The sequence below is a fragment of the Hemicordylus capensis genome, chromosome 13 (genome assembly GCF_027244095.1).
Source record: "Hemicordylus capensis ecotype Gifberg chromosome 13, rHemCap1.1.pri, whole genome shotgun sequence".
Lineage (NCBI taxonomy): Eukaryota > Metazoa > Chordata > Lepidosauria > Squamata > Cordylidae > Hemicordylus > Hemicordylus capensis.
Genome location: NC_069669.1, coordinates 7,744,996 through 7,763,526, shown reverse-complemented (window position 1 = coordinate 7,763,526; position 18,531 = coordinate 7,744,996). Strand labels below are relative to the sequence as shown.

Below are 18,531 nucleotides of genomic sequence, written 5' to 3'. Positions count from 1 at the left end.
TTTTTCCAGACAGTTTTTCACACTGGTTTTAAGAGCCCGTTTCAGCCACCACTCTATAGCCCAGATGCTGATGTGCAGCATCGAAACGTTTGCTATTCCCCGCCCCGCAAACATCTCTTTTGTTTTATTTATCTGTGCATTAAAGAGGTCTTGGGGGGAAACGCAAAACCAATAAATAAATCTCGACAATAATCTCTTTATAGAATAATTGATACGCAGCTTTTCAGGACGAGTTCTCAAGGCGGTTTACATAACAGAGAAGCTGCTGTGTATGTGTGTGGGGGGGTGTCTTTCAGACGTGCATGTGCATGTATTTTTGCTGTAATTGAAACACGGGCGCCGGGGGGGCGGACACACACGCGCGCTTTTGTCTCGCGAGGGAAAGGCGAGCGCGCGCCGACAAACAGGCAAGCGGGGCTGGATTTTTTCATTGACAGGCAAAGCAGCGGCGCGGCAGGGCGCATGCGCCTGTGGGACCCTCTTCTCTCTGCCGAAGGCTGCAGAACGTGCGTGCCGGGGAGCCGTGCGCGAGAAAGAAGCCGCCGGGAGCGGGGCGCGCGCGAGAGAAGGACTGCGCCTGCGCGCGCGGGAGAGCGGGCAGCCCGCTTCTTAAGGGCGCCTGCGCAGGAGGGTCCGCCAGCCAGGTCTGCTTCGCCGCCCGCGTAGTGTGTCTGGCTGCTCTTTGCCTGAAGCGGGGCCGGCGGTAAGAGGGGCTGGCTGGGGGGTGGCAGCGGGCCCCCCCGGGACCCAGCGACGGGGGGTGGCGAAGGGAAAGTGAGAGGTGACCTGCTGGGCGGAATGGGGGGCTATGGGGCGTGGGTGCTGACTGAGAGGTGCGAGAGTGGACCATGGGGCGGCTATGGGGGATTGGGGGGCTAAGGGGGGGCTGGCACCCTGCTGCTCCTGGCATGGGGTGCCCAACCCAGCCGTGGAGGCTTCCTTCTCTTCTGGAGCATATGGCACAGCTGACATAGAGAGCGTGCCCTGGGGCATGTGCAAAGTGCTGCCCTCCTTGCCAAGAAGCTGCAGCCTGCCCACTCCGGAGGCTCCCAGAGAAGAAGGGCTTCCCGGTCGGCTTGAGCTCGGGCAACCCTGTTTAGATGGGGAGGGGGCGCAGCCCTAGGGCACTTTCAGGGACGAGCCTGTTCTGCAGAGAATGGAAGCAAAGCATCCATCGTACTAACTGCCTTTCTTATCCTCTTCTCCCTGAGTGAGGGCAAAGATTGAAAATGCAGCTTGGGGGAGAGAGGCTTGGCATCTCCTCCTGGGAGTGGAAAGCAAGCCTAACGAAGGATAATGCTGTTTAAAGTCCCTTTCCAAAGGGGTTTTCCCCTTGCACGGGACACTGCAATCTCTCCTGTTTGCATGCAAAAGGCTCAAAGGTGTGTGTTCAGACCTGTTTTTGGTTGTGCTCTGTTCTTAAACTAGGGGTGTGGTGTGTGTTTTTTTGGTGTATCTAGCCACTTTGGTTCTGTTAAATGGAAAAGGTAAGGTGTCTCTGATAAATAGACTTCTAGAGAATGTGAAGATGGCTATCCTATGCCCACTCACTTAGGAGGGCATAAGCACCACAGAACATAGTGGGACCTCTGCTGTCTGCTTCATTCAGGGGTGCAGCAAGGGTGGTGGACCCACAGGACAGGTGACACTGGATCCACCCACTCCCCACCTCTTTCAGAAAGGGTCGGGGGAAGAGTGAAAAGCAAGCAGATGCTCAACTGGTGGCCCCCCTCTCCCTCAGGGCCCAGGGCTGTTCAATTACACCACCACCACCCTACTGTTCAATTACTGCTATACCCTTAACTTCAACTTGTATTCTCCTTATATGCTCTCTTGCATTGACGACCCTCATCTTGTCCAGAAAGAAAAAATGCTGTAATCTTCATTGTCTTTATAGGCTGGTAGTGTTAGTGGGTTACAGTATACTGATGTTTGGCTGGTGTATGTATTTCTGGAGGTACTCATTGCAATACTGTTGTAGTCAGTTTTGGAGAGTGTAGTTTGAAACTTGTGTCTAAAGTGAAGCACTTGGTATCTCTCTTGTTGGTCAGAGTTCATGTTGACACTCCAAGCAATCTGAATTGTTCTAAGTTACAAAATGGTTGTTGTAAACACCATTGATTAGAATTGACTTAGGATTTAAGGAAGTGTGTAAGCATCTCTTTTTCTCTTTCACGTGATGGGTTCTAATGCAAGAGGTTGGTAAAGTTGAAACTGCTAATTTCCTGTATGCTGCTGAGACTGGTACTCTGGATAAATCATCTCTAAAAAATTGTCCCAGTTCATAAGCTTTTCCCATGGACATAATTGGTGATATAAAAGTGTCATGAGACGATGGTGCAACTGAATGCGTGAGGTACTTGCTGTGTGGCTTCTGTATTGATATGCCTCAAGCTTCCTCCCAAACATCCACAAGCTTATAATTAGACAAATTCAAACCATGAGCTACCAATTAAGCTATTTCTCCTGATTCCTACATACAGGCTTTGCCTGTGATGGGAGAAAGAGTCCAAAATGGAGGACTAACATGAGTTGAACAGCAAACCTAATTATGACAAATACTGGAACTCCTGTCTAAATTTTAGCTGAACTACACTTACAAGCATAGGAACATAGGAAGCTACCATATACTGAGACAGACCATAGGTCCATCTAGCTCAGTATTGTCTACACAGACTAGCAGCGGCTTCTTCAAGGTTGCGGGCAGGAATCTCTCTCAGCCCTGTCTTGGAGATGCTGCCAAGGAGGGAACTCGGGACGTTCTGCATGAAACCAGAATGGCCCCATCCCCTATGGGGAATATCTTACAGGGCTCACATGTAGCCTCCCATTCATATGCAAGCAGGGCAGACCCTGCTTAGCTAAGGGGACAAGTCATGCTTGCTAACACAAGACCAGCTCTCCTCTGGTCAGTCAATGCGGCTTGTCCATAAGTGTAAGCCAGTATTCTTCATTGTAAGGCCCAGGGAGCCAGTGGTGGGCCCCTAATTGTTGACTGGGCCTCTATGAAGCTTTAACCAAAGCTGAATACTTCAATACATAGTGGTTAGAGTGCTGGACTAGGACCGGGGAGACCCGAGTTCAAATCCCCATTCAGCCATGATGCTGGCTGGGTGACTCTGGGCCAGTCACATCTCTCTCAGCCTAATCTACTTCACAGGGTTGTTGTGAGGAGAAACTCAAGTATGTAGTACACCGCTCTGGGCTCCTTGGAGGAAGAGCAGGATATAAACATAAAAACAAACAAATAAATAAATAAACTTGCATCATCCCCAGCCACAATTTATTGTGGCTGGGGATGGTGGAAGTTGTAGTTCAGCAACATCTGGAGGACTGAGTTTGCCCAGCCCTGCCTTACAACAACCCTTTGAAGCAGGTCAGTATAACTATTGCAAACTAAGAGAGATGACACCTGAGTGTGTTTTTTTTAAGTAGCTTGCCTTGGGTCACTTGAGTTCATGACTGAGCTAAAATTTGAAGGGTGCATCCTAGGACTTCAGATACCCTTGCCCCACAAGTTTCCCCAGTTTGCTGTTTGGAGTCTGAGGCCATACCGTCTGGAACATGCTTGATCTCAGAAGCTAAGCAGGGCTGGGCTTGGTTAGTACTTGAGTGGCAATCCACCTGGGAATATCGGGTGCTGTAGGCTTTAGGGTGGATAGCTGGTAGCGAAGATGCTAAACAGGGTTTGCCCCAGTTCCCATTTGGATGGGAGACTGCATGTGAGCACTGTCTGCTATAAGATATTCCCCTTAGAGGGTAAAGCTATAGCTGAGTGGTAGAGCATCTGCTTAACATAAGAGCAGCCCTGCTGGATCAAGCCCAAAGGCCCATCCAGTCCAGCATCCTGTTTCCCACAGTGGCCGACCAGATGACTCTGAGAAACCCACAGTCAAGAGGAGAGGGCATGCCCTCTTTCTTGCTGTTGATCCCCTGCAATTGGTATTCAAAGGCATCGTGCTTCTGAGGTTGGAGGTGGCCTTTAGCCACCAGACTAGTAGCCATTGATAGACCTGTCCTCCATGAATTTGCTCTCATGCAGAAGGTCCCAGTTCCACTCCCTGGCATCTCCAGGTAGGGCCTGCCCGAAACCTTAGAGCCTTCACCCATCAGACAGTCCTGAACTAGATGGACCAAGTGTCTGACTTAGTAACTTAGAAAGCTGCCTTGTACCATGTAACTGTCGGCACAGGTTCTAATTCACCTGGATGGGCTGAATTTCTACATCCAATGTCCCTTACGGACATAACTGAGCAAGCTTTTTTCAGACCTCTTTAATGTGCAGATAAAATAAATCTGATGTTAAAAATAGCAAACGTTCTGATGTTGCACATCAGCTTCATGTAATAGTGGTGGCTGAAATGTGCTTTTAAAACCAAACCAATAACTCAGCAACATGACTCAGCAAAGCTGATGGTGGTTTGTAATAGAACTAATTAACACTGTAACAGGATTGGCTAATTACTGTCAGCTTCGCTGAGTCATGTTGAGTTACTGGTTCTGAGACCACGTTTCGGCTACCACTGTATAGTGCTGAAACTGATGTGTAACATGGACACGTTTGTTATTTTTACCATCTGTTTTTATTTTATCTGCACATTAAAGAGGTCTGGAAAAAAGCTGGAGTTCTTTTGGAGAATACATATTTCATCACCATTATACTGTCGTATTCATAATTAAGCACTTTTCTTATAGCATTCTATATTGGCTGCCATGAAAGAGACCATGGAGGACTGGGTTTGCCCAGCCCTGTTGTAAGGATTACTGAGAAAGTATTTCCACTGCAAGATCTACAATGTAGTTACTTAAAATATGTATAGAGTGCTTTTGAGCACTTCATGTAGTAATTACCCGTGTTTCCCCAAAAATAAGACAGTGTCTTATATTAATTTTAGCCCCAAAAAATGCACTAGGGCAATTAGCGGTACATCAGAAATTACTGCTAGGTCTTACTTTCGGGGAAACAGGGTATATATTATGCCGCTGTAGTACCAACCTTTAGTGTTGTCATCTTGAGGATAGTTTATTTTTGTTTTTATAACCCGCTCTACGTCCAAGGAGTCCAGAGTGGTGTACATGGTTATGTTTACTCAAAGAAACCTAGATGGATCACTTTTTGACTGCACTTCTGTACTAGATTGTGATATAACACCAAGAACTGCTCCAAAGTTGTCTATAAATGTCCCTGGTTGGATGAAGAAATGGACCCCATGTCCAACTGGCATCAGACATCCAGAAGCAGTGTTGATATTGCAGTCCTGTTGCTGCTTAGCAGCATTGCTGCTTTTGTCTGGTTGGTATTTTTAGCTCATCTGTAGTGCTAAACCAGTGTTCAGTGATGTGCAAAAATGACTAGCCATCTCTCTGTTACTCCAGAAGCCACTTCCTCCTCATTTATCTTATTTAACATTTTTATACTGCCCAAAACGTACGCCTGCTATCTGTCTGGGTCTCTGAAGACTTGTGAATTTCCTGGTGCTTCTTCACAGCCAACTGTAATTAAGTGTGCTGGGTAGTCATTGCCACTTATCATGGAGCTTTTATTAATATTAGGTCTCCAAAGAATCTTAATGCAGGATTTGATGCTGCCTCTTTCTGTTTACTGCTAGTCATGCTGTTAAAAGAACTCTACTCATGGTCATCCATGGTGAGGGGAAGGCTTTGGGTGTATCATTCCTCATGCCTCATTTGGACTGATAGCTATAATTGCCCATGGAGACTACTTCTCAGGGGCAGCTGAGAACTCTGTCCTGTGGGAAGACGGGCTGAATTCTCTCAACCCACTGTGAGTTTGCTACGGCTCGCATACGGGGCTCCACACATATAGGATTTGCTCACTACCCCATCATTATTTGTGCTCACCACCAACCCCCTTTCTTCCTCCAATCCATCCTTGCACATAGACAGAAGATATTCTCTCATTTGCACTGGGATATGAAGAGGGTAGTGGGAGCCCTCTCCTATGGTTCAGAAAGGATTCCTGTTGCTCCCAGAAGTGGCAGTAGAAAGGAGAACTCTGGGGAGGAGATCTCTGTGGTGCAGCTCGCCTGAGGGCTGGGGGTACTTGCACTGGTGAGCCGGGAAGTAGATCTGTGCATGCCTGTTCACAGGGCTTGGGAAGTCCCTTGTCCAACTGTCCATGATGAGTGAAAATGATGCCTGGCAAGTAAAGAAAATCTTGACAAGTAATGTATCAGCATAGCTTGAGGAATCATCTGCCAAGTAAAACTTTTGTCTGGCTGGTGAACTGAGCCAACATTTCTTGCCCCTGTCTGTCCGTGTACTGATTTTCATCAGAGTTGTAAAATAAGGTGACATCCTGTCCCCAAAGGACTCTCAGTTTAAAAAAGGAAAGGAAAGGTTGTGCCATCGAGTCGGTGTCGACTCCTGACGACCACAGAGCCATGTGGTTTTCTTGGTAGAATACAGGAGGGGTTTACCATTATCCTCTCTCGCACAGTATGAGATTTCAGCACCTTCCTATATCGCCGCTGCCTGATTTAGGAGTTTCCGATATTCTGGGAAACATACCAGTAGGGATTCGAACCAGCAGCCTCCTGCTCTCTAGGCAGTTTGCTTCCCCACTGTGCCATTTAAAAAGCAATACAAAATAGACACCAGCAACAGAAACTGAGGGGTGCTGTGCTGACGTTGGATGGGGCCAGTTGCTCTTCCTCTGCTAAACATAAGAGAATTGCCACTTCGAAAGGTGCCTCTTTTCTCAAATGGGAAGCATACCTACGCTTCCTGCAGTAGCACAAATTCCCATCCCTGCTAAAAACGGTGACGCTCCTCCACTTCATGAGTGATTCCCAGATGCTGGGGCTATTGGAACTGAATACTCGTCCTCAACTGTGTTGAATGCAATGTCAGAGCAACAATGGCGGCCTGTGAATGTGGCTGTCTGCGGTTTAGGTCAAGAATGAAGCTGAACTGACCATTCTAGAACCTTTGCAGGTTTCCATATCCCTAGCATCAGGGAAGGTGCGTCAAGGTCTCCTTGCAGTATCTCACTGTGCAGGAAAGTGCTAAATTGATTCTTCCAAAGGATAGTTGCAGGGAACAGTAATTGCCCAATACACTTGCTGCCGTTAGCTTTAGTTACTCATCTGCATTCCTGCAGTCTAGTTTAAGTGGTGAGAGAGGCTGTTGGTGATGTATGTGAGGCTGCCGGCAATTCATAGGGATATGATCGAAGTACATTTAACCTCATTAAGGCAATCCATTGAACTCCACGCTCTAGTGTTGGAATAACACTGCAGAAGCATCAGCAGTATGTCATTAAATCTAATATGTTTGCAGTAGTTGGTATGTTCCCCCAAGGGGTGAGAACAGCTTCTGTTGCCAGTTTAGCTTGTCCTTTTGCTATGGAGAAAATGTTTGTGCACACGCACAGTCCTTCTAAAGCACCACAGTAGCTCCTACTGAACACATTTTTTTCTTGTCTGTACAGATTCCTACTTAACTTGGTACTTTCCTGTGAGCAAGACAGTTGAGAATACTTTTCTCCCCTTAGGGACTGGTCCATAACTGACTGCGATGTACATCTCCCCCAGCACCTCTTCGTGTTGGAATGTGATCGTGCTGAGATGGTGATGCCATTGGGTCATGGTGATGGTGGCAGTGAGTGAGAAGCCATGCAGGGGCCTGCTTTGGTGAGCAGCAGTGCCATGGGCACTGCCAGTGTTGCCATATCACTGCCTTAGCCATGCAGTAAAGTGTGCCATTGAGTCGGTATCAACTCCTGGTGACCACAGAGCCATGTGGTTGTCTTTGGTGGAATACAGGAGGGGTTTACCGTTGCCATCTCCCGTGCAGTATGAGATGATGCCTTTCAGCATCTTCCTATTATCGCTGCTGCCCGATATAGGTATTTCCCATAGTCTGGGAAACATACCAGCGGGGATTTGAACCGGCAACCTCTAGCACCTCCCAAATAAAACAGTGATGTTGCCTCTCTTAAGTAAAGACCCTTTATCCATGGCAGATAGGAAAAAAATTGAAATCCCTGTAGGGACTGGCATTAAGAAAGCTTACATAAGAACAGCCCTGCTGGATCAGGCCCAAGGCCCATCTAGACCAGCATCCTGTTTCGCACAGTGGCCCACCAGATGCCACTGGAAGCCACAGACAGGAGTTAAGGGTGTGCCCTCTCACCTGCCATTACTCCCCTGCAACTGGTACTCAGAGGCATCCTACCTTTGAGGCTGGAGGTGGCCCACAGCCCTCCGACTAGTAGCCATTGATAGACCTCTCCTCCATGAAGTCATCCAAGCCCCTCTTAAAGCCATCCAGGTTGTTGGCTGTCACCACATCCTGTGGCAGAGAGTTCCACAAGTGGATCACGCGTTTTGTGAAAAAGTACTTCCGTACGGAAGTACACCAGACCTACATCTGGTGTTGCAATATGCATTTGTTACAGGTTTAAAGCAGTAGAATTGGGTTAGGTAGCTGGCAGTGGGAAAGAACCTAGGAAGCTGCCTTACACCAAGTCAGACTATTGGTCCATCTAGCTCAGAAAATGGTCCAACTGACTTGACAGCTCTTCATGGTGGCCGGAGTCTCTCCCAGCCCTACCTGGAGATGCTGCCAGGGGATGAACCTGGCATCTAGATGTTCTTCCTTGGAGCTATAGCCTTATCCCCTAAGGGAGAGATCTCCATGCTCACATTTGGTCACCCATCCAAATGCAAATCAGGGCAGGCTCTGCTTAGCAAAGGAGGCACCTCATGCTTGGTACCATAAGACCAGCTCTCCTCCCCATAGTCCAACACTGAGCAAGTTAATGTATATGCTTTGCTTTCTAGTCTCTGCTCAGTTCTTGTCAAAAATAATTGCCAGTCAAGCACAGTTGAGTATCTGCTTTTAGTCTGTCCGAAACATTTGAGAATTTTTTCGAAGGGAATGCTGACGTCAGCCCGACAGGCGCCTTGGGGGAATAGTCCCTTGCGTACAAAATGATGACCTTGCATTGCTGCGGAGATTCATGCATGCAAGTAGTCCGGTGGAAATCGGCCCCCGTTGTGTGTCACCACAGGCCATTCTTGGCTAGCCTTCATGGCAGCTCAGCTTTAATGCTTAGTTTCTTAAAGCCGCCAGTAAGAAATAGAAGTAATCAAACAGGTTGAGAGCGGAAGGTCATGTGAACCTTTTCTGTTGCTTTCCGTATTTTTGTACTAATAGAAGACAAGTGCCACAGAGAACTGGCTGTATAAAATGTCAACATGACTGTTGTGATTAAGTACTCTGCAAAGTGGTCTCTCCTGTCTCCTCGGTTGCTCCAGAGGAACTATAAATTGCTCTTAGGTCCACAAGTTACTAGGCAACAGGTTACTCGTAAGTCATTTGTGGCCTAAAATGAAATGAGGAGACAACGCTTATAAAAGCTCCCCCTTACCTGGTTGTCTGACAGTAATTAGTCACAAGCTGCCACTTACAAGTTCAGTGTAAGAGCTAATTGCTTTGCCAACTACTTAACCGGCTTCTCTGGTGCCGAGCAGAAAATCTAGGCTTCTTGCTTTCCTTAAGGGCCATTGCTAGGTGCTTAAAAGATCCAGGGTCCAGGCCCACAGCCCCCTCTTAACTCTATCATAGCCCCAAAAATAACTCTTTTAAAAACTCTCTAAAATTGTAATGCAGCACCAATGAAGGCAAAGGCAGCAGAGAGCCAGGTGAGGCTAGGAGCACTCTCCTATGCTCTAGGCAGGTGTCTCTATGGCTGTACTTCCTTCCTGGAAGAGGGAGGTGGCTGATGGGGCTCTGAGCAATTCTGTGCCCCATGGCCCACCCCTAACCACACCCCTGGTCTTTGTGACACATTCCAAGGCCTGCGCTCACTCAGACCAAGGAGAGAGAGTAGTTAACAGGTGTGTGGTACAGGTGTAGCAGCTGGGAGGATCAATTTTCTATCCACTAAAATCCAAATGTAGCCACCTAATGGCGCAGCGGGGAAGCAACCTGCCTAGAGAGCAGGGGGCTATTGGTTCAAATCCCTGCTGGTATGTTGCCCAGAATATGGGAAACTCCTGTATTGGGCAGCAGAAATATAGGAAGGTGCTGAAAGGCAGCATCTCATACTGTGCGGGAGAAGGCAATGGTAAAACCACTCCTGTATTCTACCAAGAAAACCACATGGCTCTGTGGTTGCCAGGAGTCAACACCAACTTAAGAGCACAACCTTTCCTTTCCAAAATCCAACTTTGGTCTCCTGCTAGTTGCTGAGCACTGCAATTTATTGTAGTATTACTCAGTTGCACTTTGGACATTTTGCTGCAGAAATTAGATCCAGCTGTCCCGTTGCACAGTGCCAGAGATGGTTTCGTGCAGCTCTGCTTCCCAAGAGGTACCAGCCAATGGTTATCAAATGCCAGCCCAATCAGAAATGCACCCATGTGTGAAAGACTCCAAGGGGATAAGGGGTGCCTCTTGGGGAGGAACAAGGCAGAAGGACTGCCAGAAACCCTTAAGGTTCATCCCAGGAGCGGCCTGAAGTGCACTTATTTTTTCCTTTCCTGCAAATTTCAAAACCCTGGCAAAACTGCTTCCGTTCAACACAGCTGCTTATGGTTTTGCAAGAGCTTCATGTCTGTCTTCAGTTCTGCTTCTTGGGATGTCTCCATATGCACGTTCTTGAAACTTGTGTTGCAGAGTGCTGAAGCTGAGCTTTAAAAAGCCTATAAAAGCTCGTGCCTTAAATAAACAGGTTGTCTTTTCGGTGCTGCTATTTTCAAGCCCGACAGATAGAGAGAGATGACCGGTTACCTGAGGGCAGCAGTTGTGCTTTGTTCACCTGTGTCCTCTACTGTACGCTTGACTGGTGCACAAGAGAGGTAATCTGGAGCAAGAAATAAGATCAGTTACACGGGGAGTTGGCAGGGAACATGCCTGCATTGCAGTGTCCGGAAGTAAGTACCATTTTTACCTGAATGGAAGACTGCTCTGAATTGAAGACGACCCCCCCATTTTCCAGCATCGGAGAACTTGCGGGAAGTTGGGACCTAGTCTAGGATTCCGGTAAATATAGTACAATGCGGATCTGAATGCAGCTCGGGTCTGGGCTGGAGGGGGGTGACTAGAGGGGTGCTCACCTGCCCCCCCATTATTACAGGGCCCCCATGCTGCAGCAGAGCAACAGACTCTTCTAGTTCTGGCAGAGCCAGAACAATATTGATCCATGGCGGGGGCGGCAGAGGGCAGCTGAACCAGCTAGAGACAGCCCTGGTGGGATGGCTAAAAACCACCAAGATTGGCTGGCATAAATGTTATGATTACATTTTTATACCATTTATACATACATTTTAAAAGCATTGACTCTCAGGTGACACTGATCAGTGTAAAAGCCTATCTGTGGTGGCTTGGTCACACATACAAGTAACTGATGTTGAAGATGCCAGATGCTGATAACATGCATGTATGAATTTGCCATCTAGTTCTTGGGGAAATGGACATGGGTATTCTAGATTTACACTTATACACTTTCTGACATACCCAACAGAGGAAAAATGGAGACCATTGCAGTATCGGGATTCTTCTAGTGGTCATATTTCACCATTTAAAGCTAGTTTGTAGCATGTGTGCCTAAAGATCTCCTGGACTGACTCTATCCCTATCCAGAAGGGATTTTAACCAGGTAGAGCCAGCACTTGGTGATCCATTTAAGTCTTTAACTTTGCTTCCAACTTATAAACTTCAGGCAGGCAACTCATTTCCTCTCTCCCCCATCCCACATGGTGGCAGCAGCAGTGACTTGACCTTCTGAGATGCCCTGCACACTAGAGAGCTTCTCGGAAAAAAGACCTAGTAAGAGTTATAACGATGCAGAAGTAGTGTGCTGTGCTGGAGCTTTCGCAGACGGGTGGCTTCACTGCAGGAGGACGTGCCTAAGCCATTTTGAGCCCTGCAGGAGGACGTGCTGATCCTTTAGAACACACACAATGTGCAGTAACTGCAAATAGTTGGGAGCAAAGCTGAATAATGCCATTGGCTGTATGAGTAGCACCCTTTTCTCTGTGCTGGAGCTCATCAGTATGGGTTGTGCACTGAGCATGCTCGAGAGACAGGACCAAAACATGTGAGGCTAGTTTCCTGTTGCCAGAGGGCGCCATATCCCCGATTTCGGTCCTATCTTGCTTGAGGTAGCAGGGTTGTGAAATCTCTCCAGCTTTTGTTGTTGTTTCGGTAGGCTAGTTTCTCATTTTCACTATGAAATCCAATATGCACGAGGTCTTTGGTCTCTTCTACCACCAAGAAGTAACATCAGCTGACTAGAACTAGGGGCATCCTGCCTGGCCCTCATCCCATTCCAGCCTCTCCTCTAGGGCCATCATGTGTTAATACGTTCACACAACATACCCACAAAGTCAAACACGAACAGACATGCCAGGTCCTGATCACAAACCCGAATGGTGGAGCCCGATCCTCGGAGAAGTGTTCTTACAGCAGACACAGTTGATCCTAGTGGCATCCCATGGGCTCTGGAGGCCTTGGTTTTCACAATTGGGGTACCTCTCAGTCCAGGCATCTCCGCCATGCCTCTCGCCCATCTGTCCCAGTATGGCTCCAACTGTACACCTTGGGGTTGAGCGCTCGGATCTCGACACGATTCCATCTTGGCTTCCCAGCATCCATCCACTGTCTAGCCCTTTGGATTACATGGACAGCTTCTCTAGATACACAGAAAACGACCAATCCACTGGCCACAGGGGGTGCAAAAGTCCTTGCCTCCACCAGTCCAGAGCTTTGGTCTGCGTTCCAGTTCTCTCAAATGCCACATCTTCGTTTTGTCCTTGATCCTGAACTTTTCGGAGCACGGTAGTTCTCATTCCCCCCACCCACCCATTTTTTTTCTCTAAGGGGCCTCTGATTTTCTCCCCCTTATTATCCAGCATTTTTTACTATTGGGGGACTTGAATGTGGCCTTTAATGCTATTCCCCTGCCGCCATTCAAACCCTTATCTTCTTGCTCTCTCTAGTTTCTGACATAGGAAGCTGACATATACAGAGTCAGACCATTGGTCCATCTAGCTCAATATTGTCTACCTAGACTGGCAGCGGCTTCTCCAAGGTTGCAGGCAGGAGTCTCTCTCAGCCCTGTCTTGGAGATGCCAGGGAGGGAACTTGGAACCTTACAGTGCTCATATGTAGCCCATCCAAATGCAAACCAAGACAGACCCTATTTAGCAAAGGAGCCAATTCATGCTTGCTACCACAAAACCAGTTCTCCTCCACTAAAATGACAGATTAGGCAGGTTGATGAAATAAAACTAAATACAATTGTTCTACTTTGGAAGTCGTTGCACATGCATAAACATGAATAAAAGTAAAACTTGGCTGACTCCTGTACTAGTTATATGTGTTAACCATAAGCTTTTACAATCCCATAAAGCTATAACTGAGCATCTCCAGCTGATAATGTGCATTCTGTGTACTGTTCACATCAACAAGCTCTTGCTTCTGTGTGCCTGTCAAGAAGACAGTTAACCTTTTGCATGTTCTGTTCTCTTCCAGGGGTAAAAAGAGCAAAAGTATTCTGGGCCCCAGGTAAAATACTTGTGTTTATGTCCGGCGAACACAATCTCCACAGCTATGGGCGAATATAGCCGCTTTATAGACTGGGATAAGATGGATTCCACCATCCAGGACCAAGATGCAAAGGAGCTGAGCAGCACAGAACTCCAGGACTTGAAACAGCTGGCCCGTCAGGGTTATTGGGCCAAGAACCACACCTTCAGAGCCAAAGTGTATCACAAACTCATCAGCGATATCCCTTGCCGCACCGTGACTCCAGACGCCCACGTCTACCGGGACATCGTAGGGAAAATCATGGGCAAACGTAACAGCAGCAGCCTTCCGCTGCCAGAATTTGTGGACAACAGCCTAGTCCCCACTTACTGCCTAAATGCCGAGGGCGTCGGGGCCGTCCGGAAGATCATCTCCTGCATCGCGAGCCAGTTCCCAGACATATCATTCTGCCCGGCCCTGCCTTCGGTGGTGGCTCTCCTCCTGCATTACAGCCGGGACGAGGCGGAGTGCTTTGAGAACGTCTGCCGCATCCTTGCCTGCAATGACCCCTCCAAGCACTTCGTTGATCAGACGTTCTTGGCCTTCGAGTCCTCCTGCATGACCTTCGGCGACCTGGTGAACAAGTACTGCCAGGCGGCGCACAAGCTGATGGTGGCCGTGTCGGAGGACGTGCTGGAAGTCTATTCGGACTGGCAGCGGTGGCTCTTTGGAGAACTGCCCATGATCTACATCGCGCGGGTCTTTGATGTCTTCTTGGTGGAGGGCTACAAGGTGCTCTACCGTGTCGCACTCGCCCTTCTCAAGTACTTCCACAAAGTGAGGGTCGGGCAGACCATGGAGTCAGACAATGTGCAGCAGGACATCCGAGCATTTGTCAGGGACATTGCCAAATCGGTGTCCCCCGAAAAATTGCTAGAAAAGGCGTTTGCCATTCGGCTCTTCTCGAGGAAGGAGATCCAGCTCTTGCAGATGGCCAACGAGAAGGCCCTTCAGCAGAAAGGCATAACGGTCAAGCAAAAGAGGTAACGGGAAGCGCTTTTTCACACTGTGCATGATCTCTGGGATGCAGGATGCAGTGATGGCCACCAGCTTGGATGGCTTTGAAAGGGGCTTCGACAGATTCATGGCTATCAATGGCCCCATCTGTGTGTATCCCGTCTTTGAAGATGGGGCTATAGCTCAGTGGCAGAGCATCTGCTTGCGTGCAGAAGGTCCCAGGTTCAATCCCTGGTAGCATCTTCAGGCACAGTTGGGAAAGACACTAGCCTGAAACCTTAGAGAAGCCGCTGCCAGTCAGTGTCAGTAATACGGGCCATACAGCTTTGACCAAAGCTGAATATTCTGCACAGTCCCCTTGGCACCATGTGGAGATAACTGTTCTCTTCATTCAGTGCTGCATTTTGCCCAGTGCCAGGGGGCTTCCTTTGAGGGAAATGGAGCCCTCTTGAGCCTCTACACCATAATGGAAGGTGTGCACAGAGTGCTGGGAAATGTAGGCCTTCCCAGTGCTTTCCTCCTGGAGCTCTCCTAAGCCCCCACCCACCCACCCCCAGCACTGAGGAAAGCTCAGTACTGTGTGGAGGTCAGCACAGTGGGAAATGGCTCTCGCAGGGAAGGCTTTTCGTCTAAGTGGCTCCCGCTAGGGAAATAGTGAAGATAGCTGTTCTAGCTTACAATCTAAAAAGACGAAACATAAGAGTAATGGGGAAACGGCTTAGACAGAAAAGTCAAATAACGTGCATGAGATTTTTTTCATCAAAGTACCCTTTAAAATTTTTCTTGTGGGACTTTGGGTTGCTCAGCTGTCGAGCATTCCTAAACACATTAAAGCTGCCCAGGAAAAAGTAAAGGCTTTCATTATTAGGGTGTGTCAATGTTCTATGTACTCCATTTATTTTCAGTAGAAATGGGGAAAGGCCATGGCTGATATGAAGTATAAGGTCTTGTGTGTATGCGGGAATATAAAGATGTGGGACTAGAAGAAATGTTGTCTACTCTACTCTAAAATTTTAAAGTGCTTGACTACAGCTTGCCAAACAATAGCATTGTTATATTTGTAGAAAGCATTGTTTCTGAAACATTTGCAGGGACAAATCCAACTTGTGGCTGTTCTGGCTTCTGTAACTTTTTGAGTTCCTGAATGAGTTGGCATCCTTTTTCTTTCAGAGTCTCTTGCTGGCTTATTGGAAGTCATGAGAACTGAGCCTCTTTCACAGGAGAAGCTTTAAAAGTGTGTGTGTGCATTCCTTGTGTCTGTGCAATAGCCTTGTCCTAGCCAGCATTAATTACACTTGTGCCATCCTCCTTGTTGAATGTTACTAAATACTTCCCTCTCTTATTTTTCTCTTGCAATACCTCCAGAAGGAGAGCCCAGATGGATAGAGATGTCAATTAGACCTTGCTAACACAGGAGTGTAGCCTGCTACAGCAGTTTGTTCAAATTAACAATGTGCAGTTGCCCACATGGTGTGACACCATCTATTAATGAAGTCTTTGAAAAGCAAGATTTCATATTCTTTGTAGCTGCACTCCAGGAATACTATTATTAGAAACTGCTCTTCAACCGAATTCTCAAAGCTGGTTACATAGAAAAATAAACAAGACGGTTCCCTGTTCCAAAAGGGCGCACAATCTAAAAAGAAAACAAGTAGCTGCCAGCAACAGCTATTGGATAAACGCTGTGCTGGGGTTGGAAAGGGCCAATTGATGGGAGAATAGAATAGAACCTTCTATTCTGCGAAATAGAAGAATTACCACTTCAGAAGGTGCCTCTGCTCACATAGCAGACGTACTGCTGGAATGAACCTTGGAATGAAGCAAACATACTGCTGGAATGAACCTTGTGCATTCAAAGTATAAAATCCTACTCCTTTAACCTCCAGTTCCGTTTGAAGAAGTTTGAAAATCTACCTCTTGCTCCTAAATGGGCAAAATGTGTAGTATTGCAACTTGCTGGCACTTTAGTTGGGGGCAAGAGTAACGAAAGTGGGGGAGAACTGTTATAATTGAAGATAATTGGATAGCCATGCCTAGGGCAGTAAAGATCTGTACTGCTGTCTCTTCATGTTTATGAAGAAGAGCAATTATCTGAGAATGTTAGCTTTTTCTGATTCTATCTTCCACAACGAGGAAGATACACTTTTCTGTAGGCATGTGGAGGCACTGCTCAGGTTTTGTATCTGACTGGACAAAAATCATGGTATCTGGCCAAAGGTAAGGGTGGAAGGGACGAGTTAAAGGATAAGTAAACAAAAAAATCACAAGCTTTTGTGGGAAGAAATGATGTAGAAAAAAGAAAATCATAAAGAGAATTTGAGGAACTGGGAAGGAACTGTACAGTGGAAAATGTTCACCTGTCCTCTTAATCTTGTGTGATTTGATTCCAATCTTGCTCTGTTTCTCTATAGGCACCTTCCATGCACTCTGGGGATGTAGAAAATCACTGATCTTTTCTTGACTTCTCTTTTTGTCTCCCTTATCATTCTGTCAATTCCATATTTGCTGCACCCTTCTCTGCAGCCTTGCATCCCCCCGAAGGTAGGTTTGAATATTAGATCTTCACGCTACGCTTCTCTCTCCTGCCTTGGCTTGGAATCCTAATGGCTGCGGTTGCTGTTAGCACTGGGGAGACTATAATGGTACTTACTTCCGCATCGACGGGTGGTGGTGGTGAAACTCAAGAACCTCTTTCCAAACCTGTCGTTGGTTCTGCTGTCAAATGCATGGTATAAAAGGCCTGCATTCTTGTCTTGTCTTTGCACTGCCATAAAGCTCATAGAGTTCATGGATTAAAACAGAGGTCCTTTTGACCCAGTAATACTTCAAAGGGAATAGGACTCATGGGGGGGCATTAAAAAGAGGCAGCTTCTTGTGGCAAATAAGCTGTCACTGTGTGCTTTGAAAATGGTAGCTATTCAACTCAAGGCTTCTGCCTCCAGAAGGTATATAATGGGCTGGAGAATGGCAGTTCATAGACCTGTCTATAATCTTGCTCATTATGGGCAGGTATATTAGCTGCCGTTCTTCGGCCCAGGTTACAGGCCAAGGAGTTCTTTGGGTTTTTTTCTGTGCATTTTTCTACAGCATGCCCTGACAGTCTTTTCTTTGTATCTGGGAGGCAGTACAGAAACTTAGGAGGCTTCTAGATTTCTTTGTGTCTAGGAGGTAGCCCAGGCAATGGGCACTTGGCAAAATTACCAGACTTGGTGGCATACATTGTGGAGGGTTAGAGCAAATGAGCTTCTCCTCATTCCCTTTACAAGTAACAAACATGGCTACCAAGATTTCATTAAATAACTCTACCACTGAATAGCCTAGTCTAGGGGCCACAGTTAAATTTTTAAACACCATGGCTTCCTGGCACCTGGGATTTGTCAAACCCTGCCCTACGGGGTTGTTAAGCTAGCTGTGTTTGAAAGGCCCGCATAAGTGGTGGAGGGGGGATCTCTAGAGAGCTGTGACCATCTGTTGTCCTCATGGCTTAGCCTCCCGTTGAGCACTTGCAGTGGGGTGTTGAGCCCCCTGTGTGCCTTGGTATTTGCTTGATCCCTGCAGTTGGTTCTGCCTCTTTAACTCCTGGTCATAGACTTTTCCTGCCTACCTCCATTCCTGCAGTGAGCAGAGGGTTGGTCTAGAACAGGGATTTTCAACGTTGGGCCCCCAGATGTTCTTGGACTTCAACTCCCATAAAACCCAACCAAAGGCCACTGGGGCTGGGGATTATGGGGGTTGAAGTCCAACAACTTCTGGGGACCCAACGTTGAGAATCCCTGGTCTAGAAGACCTCAAAGGTCCTGTCCACCTCTAAAATCCTCTGGGTTCCACTCCTTCCTCCTGCAGTTACTGCATTTATTGTACAGCCACTCACCATAGCTCTCTTCTCTCCCCATCAGCTATCTCTTTTTGTCTGCCATTGCATGTCTCTTTACCTATATGCTTGCTCCTGTTTCATGAGCTTTATGTCAGTTCATCAACACCTTGCCCTTCTTTCCCCAAAGTGTCTTGAGCGAC

At 47.4% G+C, this 18,531-nt stretch overlaps 1 protein-coding gene across 3 annotated transcripts in view; it reads left to right on the top strand.

The window, feature by feature from the left end:
- Positions 1 to 514: 514 nt before the first annotated feature.
- Positions 515 to 18,531, top strand: part of TBC1D24 (TBC1 domain family member 24) — a 32,831-nt gene continuing 14,814 nt past the window's right edge. Inside the window, exons 1-3 of one of the 3 annotated variants that reach the window (XM_053276841.1) lie at positions 515 to 703; positions 13,507 to 14,543; positions 17,041 to 17,058. In XM_053276841.1, the coding sequence (XP_053132816.1) occupies positions 13,585 to 14,543; positions 17,041 to 17,058 (977 nt within the window). In that variant the 5' untranslated portion in view covers positions 515 to 703; positions 13,507 to 13,584. Of the gene's footprint in view, positions 704 to 1,207; positions 1,383 to 13,506; positions 14,544 to 17,040; positions 17,059 to 18,531 lie in introns of those variants that run through there. The other 2 variants (XM_053276842.1, XM_053276843.1) reach the window with 2 other exon arrangements.